The following is a 21771-nucleotide window of genomic DNA, read 5'->3' on the forward strand; positions in this document are numbered from 1 at the left end:
TTTCTCCAGACTTTAGCAGTTTACTGAAACTGTTTTTCTTCCCTTGGAATTTTATTGGTTCATATTTTGTGATCCTTGCCTTGTTTTTACTCCCAATTCTCCTGATTTGTTGACGATTGTACCTTCCCCTGAGACCTGCCCACACATATAAGTTTTTGTTTGCCCCTTGATCGGGGTCCTGGGAGAGGAAAAGGGGAAGTTTACCATCAAATAAAGTTACCCTTGGACCCGTGTGCTTCCCTGTGTTTTATAAGGCGCCAAAACATTTGACACATGAGATTCAACGGAGCTCCAGGGGGAATCTACCCCCCCCCCCCCCCCCCCCCCACACCTTGTCATCAGCTAGCTGGGGGAAAGAGAAGCAGCAGAAAGCCACCAGTGACCCACAGCTGACCCATAAAAAATTAGGATTGCCTTGATCAATCCAATGCTTTGAAATCTTTAATAAAAGTGCATTGCGGGTGTGGGTGTGTGTGGTGGTGCTTGATGTGCATCATGGCTCAGGTTCCTGCCCCACAGCTGGGGATTTGCCGTGCTCCAGAAAGGGACTGCAGCAGGCAGCAACATCAAGACTTAAGCAGAAACGAAACTGAGCGAGCGTTTTCCTTGCTGATTTATCGGAAATCAGCTGACCGGCCACACGCACCTCTACGTTTCCTGCAGCAATTGGCTCCTCAGAGCACAACACACCCGAGAGGTTGATGTGAGGAGCCGCGGTGCGTGTTTGGGGACAGCAGCCTTTCTCTGAGGGGGGACAGTCATGGGGGGCTGCTCACCTCGCTGCACCACCACCACGCAGAGCAGCCAGCGAGCCCTGGGCCGGGCAGGAGCTTGGGCTTGGAGGAGGGGGTCTCTTCTTGTGAGGGGAGGGGTCTCTTGGGTGGGAGAGAGGTTGATGGGGGCGATCGCGCAGGGCAGCAAAGCCCCGCTGACCCCACCTGCTGCCTATGCAAAAAAAATCTCGTTCTCGTTTCCCAGGGGACCGGGATTAGAGCAGACTCATCGCAGCTCTCGCTCCTGTCCGGATAACCATGGGTAAGCTGTGAGACTCGTGGGGTGGGAGCCTTGGGTCCTGACAGGGGCAGCTCGCGGGGGGCACAGAGACCCTGGGGTTCGCCCCTTCTCCCCTCTCCTCCCGGGTGTCTGCAGGGCTGAAGGAGGGCGGTGCTGGGAGAGCGGCTGCTGCCAGAGGGAACCTGCCCTGCCTGGCACAGGGCACTGGGCTGCAGCTGAGAGGGGCTTTAGTGCCCACACTGCTGCCCTTCTGCCGTTTTTCTTCTTAGGTACAAATGTAGTCACCGTTGCAATCATCACTCTGCTCGTCACTGGATGTACAGTTGTAGGTAAGAATTTGGCACGGGGTGAGCAGTGCTCAGGTTTGCTGGTTGTGCTGCTGGGAGGGAAGGGGCAGCTCTGGCCTGGAATTCTGCCTGTCCCCGCTGCTGCAGCCCTGCACACTGTTCCTCTCCTGCCGCCCATGGGTGTCCCTGTCCCTGCACCCCCAGCCCTCACTCCCCGCTCTGGTCCCTGGGTGCTTTTGGGGAGGCTGGTTCTGGTGCTGGTGGCAGGGGGACAATGTGGGTCACAGAGGGCACCCTAATGCTGTTTTGTCCTCCCTTGCAGGAGCAGCAGTAAAGGATCACAGCTCTGAGGGTGAGTGGGGAGGGCAGGGGGGCTGGGCTGTGCTGGGTGGAACACGGGGTTGTGCCCTGGGCTTACTCGGAAGCCAAAGCAGCCCTTGAATCCATCACTGGTCTGAAGGTAACTGTGGGAAAGGAATCAATCCCAATGTGGTGGGAAAAGTCAGGACCTGCTGGGGTAGGTGTTAGGTCTGAATGCATCAGGGGCTGTGCAGGCAGGTGACGGTTCTGTGGGAAAAACTCCTGTGTCCACTGGCAGCACTGGTCAGAGGTGGATATGGAGAGTAGAAAGGGGCTGCGTGTTCTCATGGAGCAGAGCACACTGCAGGCCAAATCTCTGGCAGAGACTGGGGAGACCCTGGGGAGACCTAGCAGCCTGTATTAAGCCCCCGTAGCCCAAACCACTGATCCTCAGCTGCATCCTGGAGTATCCCATCACCCACAAAGGGCAGCCATCCTCCAAAACACCAGCCTGAGCATCCTCCACCCACTGAGGGGTTCTGGGTCTGAGGCCAACATGGGTTGGGCATGGCTGAAAATAGCTGCACTCTATTATTAAGTTTAAAGGTTTTTAATCACTCTTCCAGAATACAGATAGGATTGAAACAAAAACTCTTTTGAGGGTCTCCATTATTCACCTATGAATACCATACATTGAACTCTATAAATTCTCGTATTAAAAATTGTCTGTTTAATATAGGTGATGATGCACTGCTGTTCCAGTTACATCTTCTGAAGTAACACTTTGCAGTTTTATAGCACCTTTCATCACGGGGCTGCAAAGCATCCTGTGGAACTCTGCCTCATAATGCCCAAATGAGTTGCTTGGTGCGTGTCATGGCTCAGGTTCCTGCCCCACAGCTGGGCATTTCCCGTGCTCCAGGAAGGGATTGCAGCAGGCAGTGTTTCCAGCCTTGCTCCCTGTCCCCCTGCCCAGCCAGGGGCTGGCTCCCACTGCAGCCTGACAGTCCTGGCAGTCCCTGGGAGCCCGGCACTGCTGCAGCAAATGCTCAGGGCAGCATGGCACTGCACTGCAGGGCCGGCAGAGCCCCAGGGGTGCAGTGGGTGCATCTCTGCAGCCTCGGGCTCAGGACACCCACTCTCTTTGATTTGGGGTGGGACAGGGGAGCTGCTCCTGCCAGACACGCTGTGCCCCACTGCTCCTGCTGGGCTGGGCACTTGTCTTGGCTCCTGGGAGCCGTGTCTGGATCCTCAGGGCTGGATGCCTGGGGACCAGCCATGGGGGAGCTCCTGGGCTGCTGCCAGAGCATCCTCTGTGTCATGCTGTGCCCCACAGCAATGGCTGGTGTCTCAGGGATGGCACTGAGCAGTGACTCTGCTGCCTGTGGCTGCTGTGAGCTGGGCTGGTGACGTGAGGCTGTATTTGGCACCCAGGGGCTCCTTGCAGGGAGCTGCGGTGTGTGTGGCCACAGCTCCCAGTGCTGAGTCACGGCCACGCCATATCCAGCCAGCCCCTCCTGCCCACAACCAGACCCCCACGCACCCCTCACTTCCCTGTCCTGAGAGGGGGCAGGCCTGGGAACCCAGAAACACTCCCTGTACCTGCCATTGTCCCATTCCAACTGCAGATTTGGGGCTGGGAAGGTCACTGAAGTCAGGGTGCATCCCCTCTGTCACCCTGCTGTTGCCAAACTGTGCTGGGCATGGGAAGCCCCCACAGCTCCCTTACACTGTCAAGCTCCCAGCTGAATCCCTCCTCCCATGGGCAAAGGCACCTCCAGCCTTCCCAGTCCAGAGCTGCCGTGTGGGGAGGGGGTGGGGAGGGGGTGAGAGGGGCCCAGGGTCCTGTGTCCTCCTCCTGGCCCCTCAAACGAGATGGGCAGGGGCACGTGGGTGTAGGAGGTGGGTGCCCCCCTACACTTGCTTCATGTGTACCAGTCTGAACCACTGCTCTGGCACATGGAAGATATGAGGATGTGGAGTCTGGGGGTTTTGGGGGATGCAGGGGGAAGGGGAATGAGTTGGTGCATCCTGACCCAGCACAACAGCAGCAGCAGCAGCAGCAGCAGGGGGAACCCTTGCCAAGCCAAGAGCCAGGGCTCAGGGGGATTCCCCTTTGGAAGTGGTTCCAAGCATAGGCACCCACCCTTGCCACCCATCCGTGCTGGCCCGTGTTGTCTCACAGGACACGGCCCTTGGCTGTGCCCCCTTCTCGCAGGTGCAGCTTCACAGGTTCACCCACAGACCAAACCACTGAGCCTGGTCTGCATCCTGGAGTATCCCATCACCCTCAAAGGGCTGCCAAAACCCCCCAAAACACCAGCCTGAACACTCTGCAGACACCCAGGGGCTCTGGGTTCGAGGCACACACGGGCTGGCCATGGCTCCGAGCACGAGGAGCTGCAGGGTGGCTGCGGGCACAGGGGCCATCAGGGCAGTGCCTCTGCCTGGGCTGCACCGGAGAGAGGCCCTGGGGGAGGGCAGGAGGTGCTCCCCAGAACCCCTGCCCAGTCTCGGGTTTCACCATGGCCACTGGCTCCTTGCAGGATCTCACTGGGGCTGGAGGACACGGCTGGCAGAGGGACAGCCCCGTGCCCTGCGCCCCCAGCCCAATGGCGCCTGCCTATGAGCTGATTCTTTTTAATCAAGGCATTAAAAAGGAGAAAGATCTCCTGCCCTATTTATTTCAGGTGCATCTCTGCAGCCTCAGGCTCAGGACACCCACTCTCTTTGATTTGGGGTGGGACAGGGGAGCTGCTCCTGCCAGACACGCTGTGCCCCACTGCTCCTGCTGGGCTGGGCACTTGTCTTGGCTCCTGGGAGCCGTGTCTGGATCCTCAGGGCTGGATGCCTGGGGACCAGCCAAGGGGGAGCTCCTGGGCTGCTGCCAGAGCATCCTGGAGGGAGCATGGCTTGCACCACAAGCTCTGGGGGTTTGGAGACCTGCTCTTTGGCTGGGGGCTGTCTGATTGGGGGGATTTTTTGTGCTTTTGCTTTTGGGTCTTGGTGACTTGGGGGCTTTTTGGGTTTGGGGGCCTCTGAGCCTGGCATTTTTGCCCCGGTTCCAGCATGCCTTTTGGCTCTTCTGCCCTGGTAGGCTCTCTCCTGCATCCTGTGAGCATCACAGCACTCCCCTAATCTGCTGCTGCTCACTCTCCCTTTTTTGTCTCTGGCTTCCTCTCTCTCAATCTCCCCCCACTCCTTTTCCATTTTCCTTTCTGCTTCTCTGTCTTTCCTAGCACTTTTTTGTAGGGTAACATCTTGTGCTGTTTGCTTTTTTCTTTATCAATAAACTGTTTTCAGACACACTGTTGTCTCTGTTGACATCCTTCCAGATCATCTATTTTTAAAATAATTCCTCCAAGTTCCCCACAGTGGAAAGCCACAGGATCCCTGCAGAGACATCCCCAAGGTCCAATGTCCTGGAGATGGGGGAGCCCCAGCCCTGCTCCAGCAGAGACAGCAGCGTCCAGATTTGATGAGAATGAAACTGAAACTCAGCGATTGAGCAATTTCTCGGGATTTACCTGTCCTGACATTCCCTTTTGGGATCTTTCCTGCAGCACTTTGACCCTCAGAGCACAGCACACACAGGACAGGTTGGTGGTGTGGGGTGCTGTGCTCCCACAGTGGGTGTTTGGGGACAGCAGCCTTTCTCTGGGTAGGAGGGACAGTGACGGGGGGGCTGCTCCCCTCCCTGCACCAGTGGAGAGAGGTAAGCTAAAACGGAGTTACAGGCTGTGGGATGTGCCTGCAGAATGCCATGGCAGCACAGAGAAGCTTGTCTCTCCTGGCCTTGGGAAGAAATGCCACTTGGTGAACGGCCTAAGGAGAGGAGCCTGCCGGAATCTTCCAGACACCTGAACAGCACGAGATCATCCCATAGAAGGATGATAATAAAGCTTTAAGAAGGTTGCTGATGTGGCAATGTTTGATAGGTTACATAGTGAAAAAAACTTACAAGGAAATAGTGGGTCTTGAAGAAGGGTATAAAACCAGCTCCTATCTCCCAATAAATCTCTCAGTATCCCTGCAGGTCTGAGTCCCTGCCTCCTTTGTTTACACATGGGAGAGCCATGGGCTGGGCAGGAGCCTGGGCGGGGGCTGAGGAGTCTCTGCTTTTATGGCATGGCCAGGATCTCCTGGGTGGGAAAGGGGTGGTTGGTGTGATGCTGCAAGGTGGCAAAGCCCCGCTGACCCCACCAGCCGCCCATGGAAAAACATCTCGTTCTTTCTTCTCAAGGCACCGGGATTAGAGCAGACACATCGCAGCTCTCGCTCCCACCACCATGGGTAAGTTGGGTGACTCATGGGGTGAGGGACACAGGATATGCATGAGGACAGATGGGGAGGCAGAGAGACCCTGGGGTTCGTCCCTTCTCCCCTCTCCTCCCGGGTGTCTGCAGGGCTGAAGGAGGGCGGTGCTGGGAGAGCGGCTGCTGCCAGAGGGAACCTGCCCTGCCTGGCACAGTGGGCTGGGATCCAGCTGAGAGGGGCTTTATGGCCCACACATCTGGCCATTTGTCATTTTCCATCTTAGGCTTTCAGCTACTCGTGATTGCATTCCTTGTGGGACTCATCATGGGATTTCTACTTACAAGTGAGACTTTGGCATGAGATGAGCAGCACTCAGCTTCAATTCTGGGGGTGCTGCTGAGAGGGAAGGGGCAGCTCTGGCTGCTGCCTGGAATTCTGCCTGCCCCCGCTGCTGCAGCCCTGCACACTGTTCCTCTCCTGCCGCCCATGGGTGTCCCTGTCCCTGCACCCCCAGCCCTCACTCCCATTTGTCATTTTCCATCTTAGGCTTTCAGCTACTCGTGATTGCATTCCTTGTGGGACTCATCATGGGATTTCTACTTACAAGTGAGACTTTGGCATGAGATGAGCAGCACTCAGCTTCAATTCTGGGGGTGCTGCTGAGAGGGAAGGGGCAGCTCTGGCTGCTGCCTGGAATTCTGCCTGCCCCCGCTGCTGCAGCCCTGCACACTGTTCCTCTCCTGCCGCCCATGGGTGTCCCTGTCCCTGCACCTGCAGCCCTCGCTCCCTGCTCTGGTCCCTGGGTGCTTTTGGGGAGGCCGGTTCTGGTGCTGGTGGCAGGGGGACATGTGGGTCACAGAGGGGACCCTAAATGCTTCTCTATTTTTCCTGGAGCAGCACTATGCAAAGAGAAGATAGCCATGAAAATAAGCAAGGGATCTTTTTCCTTCTCTTTTGAAGTTGGTGCGTGGGGAGGTAAGGGGGACTGGGCTGTGCTGGGTGGAACACGGGGTTGTGCCCTGGGCTTACTCAGAAGCCAAAGCAGCCCTTGAACCCATCACTGCTCTGAATGTGCCCAAAGTGTGGCAAAGGGATCCATCTCAAGGTAGTGGGAAGAGCCAGGACCTGCTGGGGTAGAGGCTGGGGCTGAGGGCAGCAGGGGCTGTGCAGGCAGGTGACTTCTCTGTGGCAAAAACTCCTGTGTCCACTGGCAGCAGTGGTTGGAGGCAGAAAGGGAGAGCAGAAAGGGGCCGGATGTGCTCATGGAGCAGAGCTCCCTGCAAGCCAACTCTCTGGCAGAGACTGGGGAGACCCTTGCTGGAGGCACATTTTTGGCTGTGCCTGCCTTGTGCTTGTCCATCAGCAGGCAGCCTCGATGCTTCTGGGACATGACTCTCCTGTCTTTACAGGGGGGAAACAAAGGGTCAGCCGCACAGGCTGCAGCCAATGCCTTGGTCACCACAAGAAGAAAGCCTGATTACCATGGCCAGTGAACAGAAGGCGATTTCCTTCCTTCCAAGCAGCCTGCTTCATTTCTTCCCACAGCATGGACTAGAATGCATCCACTGACCAGCAGCTGCCCCTTTAACAGATTTGGATGGCTTCAATCAATCAATGCTTTGAAAGTTTTAATAAAAGTGCATTGCTGATAAGGGTGTGTGTGGTGGTGCTTGATGTGCATCATGGCTCAGGTTCCTGCCCCACAGCTGGGCATTTCCCGTGCTCCAGGAAGGGATTGCAGCAGGCAGTGTTTCCAGCCTTGCTCCCTGTCCCCCTGCCCAGCCAGGGGCTGGCTCCCACTGCAGCCTGACAGTCCTGGCAGTCCCTGGGAGCCCGGCACTGCTGCAGCAAATGCTCAGGGCAGCATGGCACTGCACTGCAGGGCCGGCAGAGCCCCAGGGGTGCAGTGGGTGCATCTCTGCAGCCTCGGGCTCAGGACACCCACTCTCTTTGATTTGGGGTGGGACAGGGGAGCTGCTCCTGCCAGACACGCTGTGCCCCACTGCTCCTGCTGGGCTGGGCACTTGTCTTGGCTCCTGGGAGCCGTGTCTGGGATCCTCAGGGCTGGATGCCTGGGGACCAGCCAAGGGGGAGCTCCTGGGCTGCTGCCAGAGCATCCTGGAGGGGGCATGGCTTGCACCATAAGCTCTATGGCTTTTTCAATTTTGGGGCCTCTGAGCCTGGCGTTTTCACTTTGGCTCCAGCCTGCCGAATATCTATGCTTCTTTGCCCTGGCCCCATGACCCCAGCCCGCTTTTTGCCCTGGCTCCAGCCTGCCTTTTTGGCTCTTCTCCTCTGCCGGCTTCTCTCCCCCGCTGGCGTCTGTCCCGCCTCCCCGTGTCCCTGCCCGCCGCCCTGCCGCTCCGTCCGTGTGTTCCTGCCTCAGCCGCCTGTGTCCCACCCCGTCCGCCTCCGTCCCAGCCCGCCGTGCCGCCCGATCCCCGCCGTGCCCTGTCCCGGCTCCCCCAGCTCCTGCCCCGGCTCCCGCTCACTCCCCGCGTGTCCGGCCGGGAGCCGCAGCGCATCCCGCGTCCTGTGAGCACCGACGGCGCTGCCCGATCTGCTGCTGCTCACTCCCGCTTTTTGTCCCTGGCTTCCTCTCTCTCCCCACTCCTTTTCCATTTTCCTCTCTCCGTCTTTCCTGGCACTTTTTAGTAAGGTATCTTCTTTTTTTGTTTGTTTTTTGTTATCAATAAACTGTTTTCAGATACACTGTTGTCTCGATTAACCTAACTCCTTCCAGATAATCTATATTTAAAAGATTTCCTCGCAGTTCCCCACAGTAGAAAGCCACAGGCTCCCTGCAGGGACAACCCCAAGGTCCAATGTCCTGGAGATGGGGGAGCCCCAGCCCTGCTCCAGCAGAGACAGCAACATCAAGAGTTGATGAGAATGAAACTGAAACTCAGTGACTGAGCAACTTCAGGGAAATTACCTGTCCTGACATTTCCTGTTGATATTTTTCCTGCAGCACTTTGACCCTCAGAGCACAGCACACACAGGACAGGTTGGTGGTGTGGGGTGCTGTGCTCCCACAGTGGGTGTTTGGGGACAGCAGCCTTTCTCTGAGGTGGGGGGACAGCAACGGGGGGCTGCTCCCCTCGCTGTATCGGTGGAGCAACCACCAAGCCCTGGGCGGGGCTGGAGCCTGGGCAGAGTCTGAGGGTTCTGTGCTTGTGGTGGGGACAGAGGGCTCCTGGGTGGCACAGGCGTGGCTGAACACGATTGTACAGGACACCCAAGCCCTGCCAGCCCCACCCACTGCCCACGGAAAAACATTCTGTTCTCCTTTCTCGAAGGACCAGGCTCACAGAGGACCCAGTGCAGCTCTTGCTCCCGGCCAGCCCACCATGGGTAAGTTGGGTGGCTCGTGGTGTCCGGGACACGGGACCGGCAGTGGGACAATGTGGGGGGAGCACGGGGACCCTGGGGTTCACCCCTTTGAGTGTCTGAAGGGCTGAAGGAGGGCACTGCTGGGAGAGCTGCCAGAGGGAACCTGCCCTGCCTGGCACAGGGCACTGGGCTCCAGCCAGGAGGAGGTTTAGTGCCCAACTCCTGCTCATCTGTCATTTTCCTTCTTAGACATTTTTCTACTTGTTGCTGCATTCCTCGTTGGAATCATGATTAGACCTGCACTTGTAGGTGAGAGTCTGGCATTGGATGAGCAGCACTCAGCTGTGCTGGTTGTGCTGCTGAGAGGGAAGGGGCAGCTCTGGCCTGGAATTCTGCCTGTCCCCGCTGCTGCAGCCCTGCACACTGTTCCTCTCCTGCCGCCCATGGGTGTCCCTGTCCCTGCACCCCCAGCCCTCACTCCCCGCTCTGGTCCCTGGGTGCTTTTGGGGAGGCCGGTTCTGGTGCTGGTGGCAGGGGGATATGTGGGTCACAGCAAGTACACTAAAGTTCCTCTGCCTTCCCTGCAGCACTGGCAAGAGGTGAGACCATCAACTTCTCCATGAATTTCAAGTATTTTGGATTCAGTCTCCGAATTGGTGAGTGGGGAGGGTGGAGAGTTGGGCTTTGCTGGGGGAGAACACTGAGTTGTACCCTGGGCTTCCTGTAGAGCCAAATCAGCCCTTGAACCCTTCAGTGGTCTGAACCCAACTGAAAACTAGCAAAGGGATAAATCCCCAATGTGGTGGGAAGCGCCAAGGACTGCTGAGGTAGGAGTCAGGGCTGAGGACTGTGCAGGGAGGTGACTGCTCTGTGGCAAGAACTCCTGTGTCCACTGGCAGCAGTGGTCAGAGGTGGAAAGGGAGAGCAGAAAGGGGCTGGGTGTGCTCAGGGAGCAGAGCACACTGCAGGCCAACTCCCTGGCACAGACTGGGGAGACCCTTGGTGGGCTGCCCCCTTAGCCCAAACCACTGAGCTTTGGCTACATCCTGGAGCATCCCATCACCCACAATGGGCAGACTCCCTCCAAAACACCAGCATGAGCGTCCTCCAGCCACTGAGGGGCTCTGGGTCCGAGGCACACATGGGCTGGCCATGGCTCCAAGCATGAGGAGCAGTGGGGTGGCTGCGGGCACAGGAGCCATCAGGGCAGTGCCTCTGCCTGGGCTGCACCGGGCACAGGCTGAGAATGGGACGGGGGGTGGGCAGGAGGTGCTCTCCACAGCCCCTGCACAACCTCTGGCTTCACTGTGGCCACTAGCTCTCATCCAGGCATTGAGGGCTTTGTTATAAACCGTGTTTGTATCACCTTGTGCCGCTGACAAAGTGGTCTGTGATCTGTACTGTGCCCCACGTGTGACCTCAGGGCTCTCCCCACACTCAGCTGAGTTTCAGTTTCGGCATTCTCTCTATTATTTACCTCAAATACACACATTCTGCAGCAGTGTTGGTAAACAAGGCAGCACAGTATTTCCCCAGCATCCTGAGCTTTGGCCTCCCAGGGCAGTGCCCATGTCCAGGGCCTGGGGTGGTCATGGGAGCAGGGTCCAGGTCCAGGGGTGCCCGTGTGGCCCTGCTGCCTGCACTGCCCTGGGCGTGGGGACACCTGATGGCAGCAGGGAGGTGAGATCTGGGGGATCTGCTTCTCCGTGGGGTGCTCCCCCTTGTTAGGGGAATGGTGGGGACCCTATGCTTAGGCAGGGCCAGCTGGGGACCCCTGAGCTGATTTCTCCTCCTCAGGACTCCTCACAGCTCTTGGTCATTGTGCTGCTTTGGGCTGGGACAGGGGTAATTTTCCTCCCAGGGGCTGCTCTGTGGCTGTGTTTTCGTTTTGTGCCAAACACGAGGTTGATGATACAGAGGTTTTTTTCGCGTTGAGTTTGCCTAGAGCCGAGGCATTTGCAAGCACTCGCACAGCCATACTGGGGAGGGATTTGGGAGTGTGTGGGAGGTTGGGAGGAGACGTGGGAGGGACAAGTGACCCCAACAGAACCAATGGGATATCCCAGGCCGTGTGACATAACAGGAATGGACAAAGGAGGGGACATTTGGAATGATGGCGTTTCTCTTCTCGCGTCTGTCCCGTCTGCAGGAGTCCCGCTCTCTTGGAGGAGCTGAACCCCTCCCTGCCCGCGGGAAGCAGGGACGGAATTCCCGGGTTTGCTTTGCTTGCGTGCACGGCTTTTTGCTTTCCCTATTAAACTGTTTATTTCAACCCATAAGTTTTCTAGTTTTTACCGTTCCATTCTGTCCCCGGTCCCGGTGGGGGGTGGAGGGGTGGCGGTGATGAGCAAGCAGCTGCGAGGTGCTTGGGGCTGGCTGGGGTTAAGCTTCGACAGCCACACAGGGCTCTGGTTTGGCTGCCGTGCCGTGACTCTTCGGTACACAACAGGACCCTCGCAATTGTCCGCCGTGACCCCACACTCTGGAACCCCCCTGGTACCGCGGCTGGGACCCCCACTTCTGTCCCGTGCCCCCCTTGCTGTGTCTGACCGCCCGGATGAAGAGTCGCGCTCAGCCCTCTGCCTCCGGCCCGGGCGTGCCTGGGACGGGGCGGCCCCGGGGCGAGCATCGGGACCATTGCAGACCACCGGGCACCGCGGGACCTTTCCAGTCCATCGGGCACCGCAGAACCATTCCAGTCCACCGAGCACCGTGGGACCATTCCAGTCAACCGGGCACCGTGGGCAGGTGAGCAACGCTGGTGGCAGGTGGGCAACGCGGGCAGCGCTGCTTCCTTCCCTCTTCCACCTTCCCTGTCCTCTTCCTCTTCGTTTTCCTTTTCCTCTTTCTCTTTTCTGTCCTGCCCTCCTGCCTTTTTCCCTCTTAGCTGTGAGACACAGAGGCAAAGGAGCTGCCACTGGAGCAGTTGCCCGAGCAGGTAAAGGTCTGGCACTCGGGGTCACTGCCAGGCTGGGGGCTGCGAGTGCTGGGGCCCGAGAGACTCAGGGTGCTGCTGTGAGGGAGAGGCAGCACCAGCCTCGAGCTGCAGGTTTCTCTCTTGGTGCCAAAATTGGGCTGACACCTATCCTGCTGTCACTTGGTGCAGGAGACTCTGCCAAAATGTCCAAGAGGAAGCCAACTCCAGAGGAGGAACCCAAGAAGGCGATAATTGTATATTTGAAATCTGGGGAGCACACAGCTCCTGGTGATGAGCCCAAGAAGAAGAAAAATTCAGATGAGAAATCCTGGGATGAGACAAATCATGGTGACAAGCCCAAGGATGGGGATTGTCCTGGGGATGGTCCTGACAATGGTCCTGACAGTGGTCCTGACAGTGGTCCTGACAGTGGTCCTGAGAATGGTCCTGACAATAGTCCTGATGGTGATCCCAAGGATGGGGATAATCCAGGTAAAATGCAGGGGAAGTTTGGGTGAGACATCAGGAAAAAATTCTTCACTGAAAGACTGACTGGGCACTAGAATTTTCTGCCCATGGAGGTGGTGGAGTCACCATCCCTGGATATGTTTAAAAAGACACTGGACGTGGCACTCAGTGCCACGGTTAAGTTGATGAGGGGGTGTTAGGTCATAGCTTGGACTTGATCTCAAAGGTCTTTTCCGGCCCAGTTAATTCTGTAATTCTTTGTGACTTCCCAAGAGAAGCCAAGCAGATGCCTGACCCCAAGATCTCTGCCAGGCAGCCTGGTAGGCACTGGGAAGCCCCAGAAGCTTGGGCACCTCCTCCTGTATCACTCCTACACCCCTGAAGAGCTGTAGGAGAGATAGGTGCCGCGACAGCAGAAGTGCATTGCAGGAGGGGCTGTAGTGGTGGTGGGTGTGCAGTTGGGGTGTGGGTACCTGCTGAGTGCCCTGGGATTTGCTGTGCTCCAGAAAGGGATTCCAGTGGGCAGTGTTGCCATCCCTGCTCCCTCTCCCCCTGCACAGGGAAGGGCTGGCAAGGCAGTGGGTGAGTTTGTTATAAACTCTGATTCATCTTGTGCTGGTGGCAGGTGACAGACTGGGCTGACACGTGTTGTGTCCCCCGTGCTGTTCCAGGTTGGTGGGTGCAGTGGGCAGTGCAGGGCAGGGCAGGGCAGGGTGGGTGGGCACTGTGGGGTGTGCCCCTTCTCCCTGTTCCTCCACAAAACACCAGCCTGAGCATCCTCCACCCACTGAGGGGTTCTGGGTCTGAGGCCAACATGGGTTGGGCATGGCTGAAAATACGAGGAGCTCCATGCTCATGGGGTGGCTGTGGGCACAGAGGTCATCTGGGCAGTGCAGGTGACAGACTGGGCTGACACGTGTTGTGTGTCCCATGCTGTTCTGGGTTGGTGGGTGCAGTGGGCAGGGCAGCTCAGGGTGGGTGGGCACTCCAGGGTGTGCCCCTTCTCCCTGTTCCTCCCAGCCTGGGGGGGCAGTGGGACCCACCCCACCAGTGATCCCTTCCCAGGGGTCTTCAGGGGCCAGAGGCAGCTGAAGGCAGGGGGAGGCTGGAGGAGCTGCTGCTGGCTCTGGGACCCTGCTCTGCCTGGCGCAGAGTGCTCAGCACTGCTCAGGGGAGCTCTGCTGTCCATGCTCATGTCCTTCCTGCCCTCCTGTCATTTTCTTTCTCAGGGGAGAACAGGAGTGTCATTGGAGGTGTCATTGGAGCCACAGTGGGAGCAGGTGAGGGTCTGGCACTGCATGAGCAGCGCTCGGGCTCACTGCCCGGTCCCAGCCCCGCGTGGTCCTGGGGACTGGGCTGGGCTGGGGGCTGCAAGTACCGGGGCTGGGGAGAATTGGGGTGCAGGCAGGAGGAAGGGCAGCTCTGGCTGCTGCCTGGAATTCTGCCTGTCCCCGCTGCTGCAGCCCTGCACACTGTTCCTCTCCTGCCGCCCATGGGTGTCCCTGTCCCTGCACCCCCAGCCCTCACTCCCCGCTCTGGTCCCTGGGTGCTTTTGGGGAGGCCGGTTCTGGTGCTGGTGGCAGGGGGACATGTGGGTCACAGAGGGGACCCTAAAACTGCTCTGCCCTCCCTGCAGGACTGGCACTGGTTGGCCTCCCAGTGTGCCTCGGCGCGCTGGGGTTCACCGGGGCCGGCATCGCCGCTGGCTCCGTCGCTGCCAAGATGATGTCGGCAGCTGCCATCGCCAACGGCGGCGGAGTGGCTGCCGGCAGCACCGTGGCCGTGCTGCAGTCCATCGGTGAGTGGGGAGGGCAGGGGAGCTGGGCTTCATCTCCATGGCAGGGAGCACGGGCTGGCTCCAGAGCCAAAGCAGCCCTTCAACTCCTCCCTGCTCTGAATTGCTCCAAACTCTCTGGGCTCTCCCTGCCCGGGAGGAGTCCTTGGCTGGCTGTGCCTCAGCAGGCAGCCTTGATGCTCCTGGGATCTCGATTTGTCTTTGCAGGAGCTGCAGGTCTTTCTGTTGGTGCCAAAGCTGGGCTGACAGCTGTGCTGGGTGCAGCTGGTGCAGCAAGCGGTGAGTTGGTCTCTGAGTGAAAGAAACCTCCAAGTGACAAACCTAAAAAATGATAAAAACTCAAGTGACAAACCCAAGAAAAAATAACTCGGGCAACAAACACGAGGAGGAGACAACTGCAGATATCGTTGGGTTCTCTTCGGTTCGTCCAACCTGATCCCAAGGCCTTGCCATGCACAGTTGCAGGTGCTGGGAAACCCCCACAGACCCCTCAGGGCTTTGCCTCTGCTTTTAAAAGCTTTGGATTCTTGTGAGCAGCAATTTCCCCGAAGCCAATAAATGTGCTTTGCTTGCAGCAGAGTTGGTGTTTCTGTGTGGCTGCAGCTCTTGCGTGATGGTGGCATTAGAGGGTGACAGGGCACAGGGCATGTTCAGTGCCCAGGCCTGCCCTGCTCGCTGATGGTGCCCCCAGTTCCCCTGCACCACTTTGGGGCAGGGCAGTATCTACAGCCCATGCCAGAGGAGCAAAACCGAGTGTGAGTGGGAACACCAGGTGGGAACCACCAGGTGCTGCTGTGCAGGTGATCCGCTGCAATTTTAACTGTGGCTTAGAAACTGCTGAGCCCTCCCCCTAGGAAATCTGTGACATTCTGCTTTCAAACTGTGTACTGGTTTGTAAACTGCTTTTAGATAGGTTGCAGTATCTCCTTTTCTCCTACAATGAATCACTCTTTTATTAAGTTTAAAGGTTTTTAATCACTCTTCCAGAATACAGATAGGATTGAAACAAAAACTCTTTTGAGGGTCTCAATAATTCACTTATGAATACTATACATTGAACTCTATAAATTCTCATATTAGAAAATGTCTGTATAATATAGGTGATGATGCACTGGTGATCTAGTTACATCTTCTGAAGTAAAACTTTGCAGTTTTATAGCACCTTTCATCACGGGGCTGCAAAGCATCCTGTGGAACTCTGCCTCATAATGCCCAAACGAGGTAGGAAAGTCTGGCCAATTTACAGAGGGTACAACCCAGGTACAGATTGGAAGGGACAGACAGGGGACATCGACTCTCAGGAGTGACAGGAAGTGTGCGCTGGGGCTGGGGGATGAGTTGGCGCCTTAGCTGGGGACAAAGTTCAGGTGCCATCACTCTCACCCTTCTCTCCAAATCTGCAGCCTGGCTCCCAGCAGGTCAAAAAAACCAATGCAAATTGCTCTGGCTGTTTGTGCCATAAATATGCAAAAGAGAGGATAAAAAGCCCAGCACACACAGGCCCAAGCCCCTCTGTTGACATATCCAAAGGCTGACTAAGAATCAAGACTACCAAGCTGGAGTGTGTGGCTTGTGCTGCCCACATCCACTGGGATCTTCCAAGATTAAAACCATGTTTTTGGGATTCGTTTTGAGATGTGGGGTGTAAAGCTCTGTCTAACTTCACTGTTTCATTGTCATAAATTCCCATTTCCCACCTGAGAGGTGAAAGTCAGGTATCCCAGGTCTTGTTTCTTTAACAAAAGCTGAATATCTGCTGAAAATCCATCAGCTTAGGCAATGTAATGTCCAATGGACATTTCGGTCCTGTGGCTAGAGGAATCCAAGCTGCCCAAGTTCTTTTGAGCCTTTATGACTTTAAAAACCCTTCTGCATCTGTGTAACACTCCCTGGAGCAGAGCCAGCACTGGTGTCAGCGCCTGAGCACCAAGGACCTCCTCAGTGAGATGTTTGGAATATAAAACCATTAATCTTAGGGACTTAATATTTATATTAATATAATGTGCCTCCCCAAAGCACATTCCCAGCACCTTGCAACAGCTCTTCTGCCACTTGCTCTTCCTGGCATGTCCAAAATTGTTCCCTCTGAAAGCACAACACAACAGAAAACTTCTGGAATGCTCCTCGGGATTGTGGTGGTAAAACTGAAGATAAAAAGACAAGTTCTTATAACTCTGCTGCTGGAAGAAGATGGTGCCAGTGGTCAGACTAAATGAGTGGTTTTTCCCTTAGTTTTAAAAAATCCACCTAAAAAAAGGGCTGGGGTCAACTTCCTAACAAACAGTAACACTGTGCAAAACCATTTGACCCCCACATCATTTCCAAACCAATTGTTTCCTCCTGGGGAAGATGCAAAGCAGAGTCAGTCCTACCTGCCCAGCTCTGTGGTGCTGGAGCAAAGGGATTTCCCTGTAAGGCAAAGGAGGGGATCCCATGGGGACTCCTCTGTCACGTCACCCCTTGCAGGTGTGAAGCTCTGGCAACATGAGACAAGACCTGCAGCTCTCAAAAGCACAACACACCCATTTCAGTGCTCCCAAAAGTCCTTCTATCCTTTCTTCTCAGCAATGGTCTGTGATTTTTACAGACTTTTGGTGCTCATACACGGGTAAAGCAAAAAAAAACCCAACAGTTAATGCTCGGGAGCTGAAGGGCTCAAAACTAATTTCTTACATAGCATCTTACAAGGCTGATGATGCTACAGGGGAAGTACTGCCAGGGAGCAGCTCTTTAATGAAGGTAGCAAATATTTGGTTTTCCTCTGGCATGTTTAAAAAGGTCAAGGAAGAATGGGGAGGAACCTGTTGTGCTGAGAGGAGCAAAGCTCCAGCCATGTCAGGGTTATAAGCACAGTAAGCATTGGGTGCAGGAGCATTTGTTCTGGGTTCTGGTTGTGAAGGCAACAGTGAAACTGCTGCTCAGGGGCTGGGGAGTTACTGAGATTGTTACCAAAAGCCCAATGACTTTATTGCACATCCCTCTGAGTCACCTCTGTGAGCCCTGGCACTGAAGCAGCAGCACAGCTGGGGACACCTGACGAGGGACTTTGATGCTGCTTTAAGTCTCTGAGGAGTTGGAAACTATTCCAGAGAAATCCTGGGATGTTGGCAGAATAATTCCCAAGGTAATTTAACTTCCTTTTGTACCTAGTTCTGTGGCTTTTCATGAGCCCCCAGTTCCCTTCTTTAGTGAACTGAAGCCAGGATGGAGCAGCAGGTTTGCACCTCCTGCCCTGGGAGCTGCTGGAACCCTGGTAGCAGGAAGTTTTCCATTTTTCTTTCTCACACCCATCTTTATTGCTTCTCTGTCCACACTGAAACTACAGTTTAAGACTGGATGTGGCACTCAGTGCCATGGTCTGGTTGCCAAGCTGGTGTTAGGTCTCAGGATGGACTTGATGATCTCAAAGGTCTTTTCCAGCCCAGTTAAATCTAGGGTTCAGCAGGACACAGCAGGATTTTTTTGTTTAAAAGAATATTTCAATAAATGTTGTGTGCTCAGCAGTCAGAAATGTTGATTAGAAACAAGATTGTGTTCAGAACTTTGAGCCTGTGTGTATAATTTGTGTATACTTTAATCCTTCAAGGTAATCCTTCTTGTGATAACAGTGTGAACTTGAGCAGAGCTGACAAGAAATCCCTCAAGAGGCAAAAACAGCCCAGGCAGACTCTGGGAAAAGCAGACCATTGCCAAAGGGCCTCCAAGCAGGAGTGAAATAGAAACTAAAACTACTTACTGTGTTAATTATTACCATGGAACTGCAATGAAATGTTTCTCATGTCACAGCCACCACACCAAAGGAGTTTACACAATGTTTAACAACTCTGCTGTCAGCCAGTGAAAGTTGAAGTGATTCTCTTGCCTTGCTGAGAGAATCTGAAAGGCAAGTATCTTTCATTCTAAGTGCCTGCAAAAAATTCACCTCAATGAAGGTGTTCCCAGACAAGAAAAAGTGAGGATGCTCAGAGGAAGAAAAGTGTTTCTCATAAGGTACAAATATCCTACATTATTCTACAGGAATATTTCTGTTAAGGTCTGTTAAGGAACACTCAACTTTGGGATCATTTTTCACACCATCCCCATCCTGCCCTCCCCACAGCCTGTCCTCACTGCTGCCTTGCTCATTCCCAGGGGGGTCAGGGAAGGAGGGAGCACCCCCAGCAGCTGCCCAGGAGACACAGGAATTCCTGGAGCCTCCCCTGTGCTATGGCCACTGAGGCTCTGGGCACAGCTGTGAGCAGCAGACACACCTCAGACATCCTTAATCCCCTACAAACTGATCTTTCCAGCATGATTTTGCTTTCCCTGAACCTTCCCAATCCAAACCACTCTGCCTGCAATGTCACCATTCAATGTAACAGTGGGGAGGGGCAGGCTGGTGTCACAGAGCAAGAACTGAGCCTGCAGGAGCATCCCTGTGCTGAGGAGTGGCCAAAACATCTCCCCCTGCCAGGCCATGGAGAAAGCAGAACCTTTGCTCAGAAATGACAGACACAGATGGGCTTTGGTCAGACAGAATCAGGGGCAGGTTTTACTTTTCACATAATTTTCTGTATTAAAAAATACATCAGTGAAATCTGTTACAGGCAGGGACAGGACTACCGAGTACACAACGTCAATAGACTACTTTCTGATTTTATTTTTGTTAAATTACTTTTGTAACTGCTAAAAAAATAATAATAAAAAAAAAAAACAAACAACCAAAACAAAACAAAAAACCTGAAATATTATTCAAGGCTGTTGATTTTCATCTCTTGAAATTTTAGTGACAAGCTCAAATATCAGACCCTTGTTACAGAAGATGGATAACTGACCAGAGCTAGATAAAAACCATACAATTCTCCTCTTCAAAAATAGCTTGGGTTTCCAATGAATTTGTGACCAGTGGTCATCAGAAACACACACCTAGAGCTTGAGAAAACAGAGATACAGACAGTATCTGATAATGTCCTGTCCTCTAAACACCACATGGGAGCTTTACTCTTCCAAAAGACTCAGTAACAGCCAAGCCTTAAAAAAAATCTCTTTCAATTTCCAACACTATGACTAAATCTCTTTGGGTGGGGCGGGATAAAAACACACATGGTCATTTTCTACCACAGTTCTGTTCTCAGAAGTAATACTGCATCCTTTGTACAACACTTTGCCCGTGTTGCAAAGGTGGAAAGAGAAAGAGTGTGTGTGTGTGTATTCCTGTTTGAAATGACGAAGCCCTCTCTAGATTTGCCTTAAAAAAGAATCAAAACCATAGAGTAGGGAAAGAGGAGAAAGGAAAGCTGCCTTAAGGGAAATAAACTTTCCACGCACCACAGTATTCGCTGGGTTATATGGACAGACTGCAGAGCTACTGGGCTGGGAAAGGAATTCTGCACAGAGCCCAGGACATCCCCTCCTGGACACTCCCCAAAGGTCACTCGGAAGTTTGACCTAGAGCACCTCTTCCAACACAGCCAGGGTTGGCGCGAGGCCGGAGCGGGAGCTGGAGCCCGGCCTCGTGTGACCAGTTAACAGCAGCCAGAGTTGTCCCTTGGGATGGCCAGTGGCTCCTGCCTTCCTAACATTTGATCCCAGTTTCCAAAAAAAAAAAAAAAATTATAAAAGTGTAGGTGTAGGTGTATTTATAACGGAAGGTGTCTGCTTGTCTAAAGCTCACCCCTTTCTCTCGTATCCTCTGGAAGAGCTCAAGGATCTCCACGTGTTCCTTGGCAGCAGGCTGGGAAGTCACCTGAGCCACAATCTAGCTCTCCATGCCCACCAGTGTGAGGGTAGATTTTACACAACCATTTTCCTTAAAAATATCTCACAACTTTTAAAAATCCTAAACAGATAAAGGATTTATGCACCAATCCAATGGGTGAGTTCCACTTGGATTTGTTCTGAGGATTGATCGGTGCTGCAGGACGTTGGGATTTGCAGCTTACACAGCTTGCTTCCTTCCAGTTCCAGTTTGTACATCCACTGTGGTACAAAATCTGCCTGTAGGTGACATTATCTTGGCTTATTTGATACACATTTTCCAAAGGCTGGACGTATTCACATTTTGGTGCTTCTGATGTGTATTCAAAGGAAAATACCCCACTGCAGTTAGTCTGATAACTCAATATCAGAGTCCTCTGATTTGACTTTGGCAAGTTCTTCGTGTACCTCCCTCACCATAAGAATCCTTGTTAACATGATGTCCAAGGTTCCTGGGTCTATTGGCAATGTGGAATACCATATGGGGCTGTTGGGAACACAGGAGCGCTCGGGCTGCAGGTAGAACACATCACTCCTCTGCTTCACGCTTTCAGAACTGCCAAGGCAAAGGAAACAAGGTTTAGGAACAACAGGCTGCATTTACAATCTTACCAACAATTTAAGAGACAGTCAGCAAAGAAATCAGAGTTACATTGGCATGGCAACACTGTCTCCCCCTTCCTAGAGGGAACAGTTAAGTTGTTTCCAGGTCACTCAGCGTTAGTTGCTTATAAAGAAACAAAGAAAATCAAAGTAATTTCTTTACAGCAGTGGTTCTTCAGTGTCATTCAATTAATGGCAGAGTGATAAATGCATTTGACATACAATCTCTGAGGGAAACTGGTTCTGGGATTCCAGAATTGCTGCATAATGTGGACAAATGGAAATGGCCTCAAGGCTTAGACTGGATATTAGTGAAAATTTCTTCACTGAAAGGGTTGTCCAGCCCTGGCACAGCTGCCCAGGGCAGTGGTGGAGTCCCTGTCCCTGGAGGGATTTAACAGCCATGTGGATGTGGCACTTGGGGACATGGGTTGCATTGCCCTTGGCAGTGCTGGGGGAACAGCTGCATTTGATGAGCTTAGAGGGGTTTTTGAACCTAAATGATTCTAAGGTTGTGTTTAAGAGTGAGTATAACCAAATCCCAGCTTGCCTGACCATGCTGCAATGCCAAGCCCATCTGCCTGAAAGCCTGACCGACTCCAAGGCAGCTTCCAGGCTCTGGTAGGGTTCTAAGTCCCTCCTGCCTGGTTTTGGGATAATCACACCAAAACAGCAAAGGGAATTTGTACTGCTGCCTGCACCACTGCAGGGACTCAGCTATGAAATATGATGGGGAGCAGGAAAATGCTTTCCCAGCCCAAGAACAATTAAAAGCTTCTAATAATGTGCCAGTGAAGACAAGGAATGTAAGAAGAGGGAGAGAAGGAATCTGGACAGCTGCATGCCTGTCTGTGCCTCAGTAATGGGATATTTGTAGTAAGCTCAGTAGGTACATTTCTGAGGGTGATTTATCTGAGTTTCAGCTGACACTAATGAGATGCTGTTTCATTCTGCGTGTGTATTTTCTTTGAAAAGAGAAGAACATCATCTTCCACCTGCTCAAGGATCTAACTGAAGTTTATATAGAAACAGGAAAGAAAAATGATTTATATCTCTGTCCT

The 21771-nt window shown here is 54.0% G+C and overlaps 2 protein-coding genes and 1 long non-coding RNA gene across 9 annotated transcripts in view; 2 read left to right on the forward strand and 1 right to left on the reverse strand.

Annotated features, from left to right (window-relative positions):
* The first annotated feature begins 672 nt into the window (after positions 1-672).
* Positions 673-14703, forward strand: LOC121360012 (interferon alpha-inducible protein 27-like protein 2A). The gene is made up of 7 exons (XM_041479458.1): positions 673-716; positions 980-1035; positions 1284-1343; positions 1624-1653; positions 13806-13856; positions 14213-14374; positions 14579-14703. The coding sequence occupies exons 2-7, from the start codon at positions 1032-1034 to the stop codon at positions 14668-14670; spliced, it is 399 nt and encodes a 132-aa protein (XP_041335392.1). The 5' UTR covers positions 673-716; positions 980-1031; the 3' UTR covers positions 14671-14703.
* Positions 4341-7449, forward strand: LOC121360013. The gene is made up of 5 exons (XR_005956122.1): positions 4341-5200; positions 5845-5894; positions 6142-6201; positions 6756-6833; positions 7268-7449. It is a non-coding gene; the product is annotated as an uncharacterized LOC121360013 (long non-coding RNA).
* Positions 14704-15309: 606 nt separating the features above from the next.
* Positions 15310-21771, reverse strand: part of ZMYM4 (zinc finger MYM-type containing 4) — a 31960-nt gene continuing 25498 nt past the window's right edge. For all 7 annotated transcript variants that reach the window (XM_041479370.1, XM_041479372.1, XM_041479369.1 and 4 more), the window contains one exon: positions 15310-20663. In XM_041479370.1, coding sequence (XP_041335304.1) covers positions 20456-20663 — 208 coding nt within the window. In that variant the 3' untranslated portion in view covers positions 15310-20455. The remainder of the gene's footprint in view (positions 20664-21771) is intronic.

This window comes from Pyrgilauda ruficollis, unplaced genomic scaffold (genome assembly GCF_017590135.1).
Source record: "Pyrgilauda ruficollis isolate IOZ18807 unplaced genomic scaffold, ASM1759013v1 scaffold48, whole genome shotgun sequence".
NCBI lineage: Eukaryota > Metazoa > Chordata > Aves > Passeriformes > Passeridae > Pyrgilauda > Pyrgilauda ruficollis.

Coding starts and splice junctions, on each gene's coding strand:
- LOC121360012 (XM_041479458.1), top strand. Junction 13,857..14,212: donor TGGAGCCACAGTGGGAGCAG/GTGAGGGTCTGG, acceptor CCCTCCCTGCAG/GACTGGCACTGGTTGGCCTC. Junction 14,375..14,578: donor GGCCGTGCTGCAGTCCATCG/GTGAGTGGGGAG, acceptor TTGTCTTTGCAG/GAGCTGCAGGTCTTTCTGTT.